This window comes from Hippocampus comes, unplaced genomic scaffold (genome assembly GCF_001891065.2).
Source record: "Hippocampus comes isolate QL1 unplaced genomic scaffold, H_comes_QL1_v1.1 scaffold138, whole genome shotgun sequence".
Lineage (NCBI taxonomy): Eukaryota > Metazoa > Chordata > Actinopteri > Syngnathiformes > Syngnathidae > Hippocampus > Hippocampus comes.
This window is the reverse complement of record NW_017806150.1, coordinates 314405-318377: the sequence shown is the minus strand read 5'-3', so window position 1 is coordinate 318377 and position 3973 is coordinate 314405. Positions and strand designations below refer to the sequence as shown.

Here is a 3973-nt window from a genome sequence, read left to right as displayed (position 1 = left end):
GACTGGACCTTCTAGTTGGTGCGTGTTTTTTCCCCGTCAAATTGTGACACGGGTGTTCATGCTTGCCCATCCCAAAAAGCAAGGAGAAAAGAGGCAACATTTAAATGCTTTATTATTAGGAGTACAGTCATCGTTTGAGATACACCTTTTCATTTTCATGGGGATCCTACATACAACAATGAGGGGGGGGGGAAAAAGTCCATACAAAAAAAAAATAAAGAGACCAAAATATGTTCAGCTCAACATGACAATGGGGCATAAATGACCTCTCAAAATAGTAAAAACATTTTATGGGGTTTAAAAGATACAAGTTTTATATTGCTTTGGTATTGTAGGACAAACGTAACTTATCCAAATCAAAATGTACATCAGCAACCGTGTCACCCGCGTAAACCTTAACGCAGCATTGTGAGAAAATTGCAGGGAATGAACATCAAAATTTGCAGGGGTGAAGGTGAACCTTGATGCAAACCATGATGCTTACTTACATTATTCAGGACAAACTCCTCCACTCAAAACTAGGCCCCGAAAATGAGGAACCCGGAGAAGGTTGTGTCGTCATCTTCATCAGCAAAGAGCCCGTTAAAAAGTTCTCCCCCGACGACTTGCAGCCACACTTTGTCTCCGGGCTCCAGCTGCAGCACGGTGGCCCCGGCCGCCTGGTCCTCGCCGCTTTGGTAGCTGTCTGTCGTGTGAAGCACCTTGGCACCGTTCTTCACCAAAGCCACTTTCACATTCCTGGAGAAGACGGTGATGTGATAGGTGAAAAAGTATGCGCCGGCTGCCGAGCATGTGAACCTTCCGGTTTGGGGATCATAATGGTTTTGTTGGTTGTAAATAATCTTGTCAAACCGGATGGGCGTATGAGCCGTCGGGAGTTTGCTCTGTGTGGTGAGTCCCACGGAGAAAGCGCTTTTGGAGATGACCCAAGCATCTCCCTGCTCGCCTTTGTCACCCTTGTCTCCTCGAGACCCCCGTTCCCCCCTGTGACCCACTCCGCCTTTTGTGCCTGGAGCGCCCACTTCCCCTTTAGACCCCAACCTACCCGGAGGACCCATTGGCCCCTGAATGACCAGTGGTGCCGTGGCCTCCATTGCCCCCCCTTTTTCCCTTGAGCCCCGCTGGACCAGGTGCCCCTAGACATAAAAAAAAAAAAAAAAATCAGAAGTTCTGTGTTCGAATCTCAGCCAAGTTTGCATACTATCTCGCCCCCCGCCCCCCGAAATAAATAAATTAGTACTTACCAGGCGGCCCTATGTCTCCCTTTTGTCCTTCTTTTCCCGCTGGTCCTACCGCACCAATTCCACCTTACGGGGAGACAAAGTGTCAGAAACACAGCGGCCAACAACAACTTCAAACTTGGATCACTCACCCATGTCCCCTTTCTCGCCTCGCAATCCGTCCCTGCCGTCTCTTCCGGGTGCCCCGTTGTGCCCGGGGTCCCCGGGGATCCCCGGATAGCCGCAAACGCAGCCCTTGGCGTTCCCGTTCGGACCGCCATCCTGCGCAACACACCGAACTCCCAGTAGGAGGAGCAAGAGAGTGACGCTGAAACTCGTCGTTAGCATTGCCGAGCTAATAACGCACGATGTGTTTGCTTCAAATTGGTTTCATGTGATCTGGAGAACTAAAGTGGAAAAACTGAAGCTCGGCAAGAACTTTGGACCGCAACTCAATTGGGTGCTTGAGCTTTTTTTTTTTTTTTTTGGCTTACTTATTGTGAGTTACACATCCCCCCTAGCGTGGCGCTAATATTAAACTAAGAGAACCAGCCAGGCTCGAAAAGTCAACGGAACTTCATCTTGCTACTGTTAAATTCAGCCCTATTATTTTAACATTAGAATTTGTTCATCCGTGTGCATTTATTTTACGTTGTTAGTTGATTAATTGTAAATCGGTTCTTGACACCAAATACCACTTTGGAAAAAAAAAACAATGAAGATAACCGTTATTACAGTAAATTGCAAAAAAAAAAAAAAAATGTAAAAAAAAAAAAATTGCAAAATTTGCAAATTAATCAGTGATTGTATTTTCACTTGCCAATGCGGCACTTCATCCGCTGCCAAATGACACTTTCGTCAAGAGATGTATCGGATTTATAACACTTGCACACATGCACCCTGTAACCTGATAACATGATAAACTGTCCATTGGAATAACCGCTTTTCCCTGAAAGGGTTCAACACCCAAAACAATCCAACATCTTCTGGTCTCTGCCTTTTTTTTTTTCTTGACTTAACCAGGACGGTGTCATCAGTACATCCGCATGAAGCTGCTGTTCTAATGCTGTTGTCGTCCGGCTGCCTCTTTATTATTAAATTGTACTCGGCAAGGAGATACGAGCAGGCAGGCAAGGAGGGATGAAACCCAGGGGAGGGAGAGAAGACAATAACATCATCGCAAAGTGAACACACTCCTGCTCCGTAACCTACAGTGGAATTAAAGTCAACACAGACTTGTTCAGGTTATTATGCCATTGAAAAAAAAAAAAAAAGTGCATTGACATGAATGTGACTCCTAACCATGAAAATGCATTCATCCAAAAATTGTATTTTGAATTTTTTTTTAATGCACAGTCTATATTTTTCAATTTTATCTTCTTCAATGAGAGCATTTAGTGTGAATAAAATTGATTTTTTTTTTGGGGGGGGGGTCTGCATGTCAAATTTTCCTTGCAGAGAAACATTCATTTCAAAATCTATACTTTTTATAAAATAAAAAGCATACAACCAATATATATTTTTAAAATTCACATTCATTTTTCAAGTTGTGGATTTTTCTCTTCAAATCAGGGCAAAAAAAAAAAAAATAAAAAAATAAAATAAAAAAACAGCGACTCATTATTTGATTTTATATACACAAACACACTCGCATATTCGGTTCATGTACTTTATTTCCTTTCCTCCAGTGAGCCTCCAGATAAAATATATCTTGGGAAAACAAATACCATAAACATAACACACATACACACACAAAAAAAAAAAAAAAAAAAAGAAAGAAAGTACACATTTTGAGGCAAGTGTAGCAGGACTTGGACCTTTGTGGTCTCTCGTTCCGTAAACCAGGCACGACGTGAGGCTAACCGAGCACACCGTTACATAATAACCAAGCACTGTAAAACAATCACCCGTGGTAAATGTCATTCAAGAAGCATGCCTTTTTTTTTTCTTTTTTTTTCATAGCAGCAATGAACACTGATGGCTTGCTTGACATTTTAATCAGATGTCAGCGGGGCTAAACAGAGAACTTGGGAGTGGCACGTTAAAAATCATCAAGTGAAAGGGACGAGCGGCGCGATCGGAGCAGGAAAACACAAAGAGCGGAAGACGTCGTGGTTGAAAGCAGCAGTTTCAGGGTGGTTAGGGTCAGCAGAAAGGCAGAATAGGCTACGTGACTCGAGTGTTAGTAGAAACGAGGAAGGAGGTACAGGAAGCGACGGCGAGCTCGTCGTCTTCTACATGATTTGACGGTGCATACCATAGCCCGTCATGCCTGACTGAGATGCTCCGCGGTTGCTGCCCATCTGGAGGCTGATCAGACTCCGGCCTTGGCGCAGCTGCTCCGCGGGAAACTCTCGTCGATAGCCCTGCGCTTTCCTGTGTAGACAGAGGGGGGATGACGGCGCTGACGTAGAGGAAGAAGACGAGGGGATGGGAAGTTTTTAACCTGTGGAACCAGTCTGGGTCGCCTTTGTAGAGGCCGTCGTCATTGGTTACGGCCACGCTGCCCAATGCCATCAGGGTCCTTTGCACCGCGGCCATGTCCTTCCCTGCAATGGACGATGGGGACAAACATTTTTAAAAATATTGTCTTATTATTGAACTGGAAAAAAAACTTTTTTTCCCCAAATTATTATCATTTAGGGGAAAAAAACGCACAAGAAACTCCAGGTAATTATTTTCCTTGATTCCCAATACAGTAAAAAATATTATGGGTCAATGTGACCCACTGCACACTTAATCATAAAAAAAAA

The 3973-nt window shown here is 44.0% G+C and overlaps 1 protein-coding gene across 1 annotated transcript; it reads right to left on the bottom strand.

Annotated features, from left to right (window-relative positions):
• Positions 1–95: 95 nt before the first annotated feature.
• LOC109530946 (complement C1q and tumor necrosis factor-related protein 9A-like) lies at positions 96–3561 on the bottom strand. The gene is given in 5 exon segments (XM_019894911.1): positions 96–1071; positions 1073–1136; positions 1245–1307; positions 1373–1519; positions 3478–3561. Coding segments are annotated over 5 exon segments (873 nt in total). The 5' UTR covers positions 3524–3561; the 3' UTR covers positions 96–518.
• Between the last annotated feature and the right edge of the window lie 412 nt (positions 3562–3973).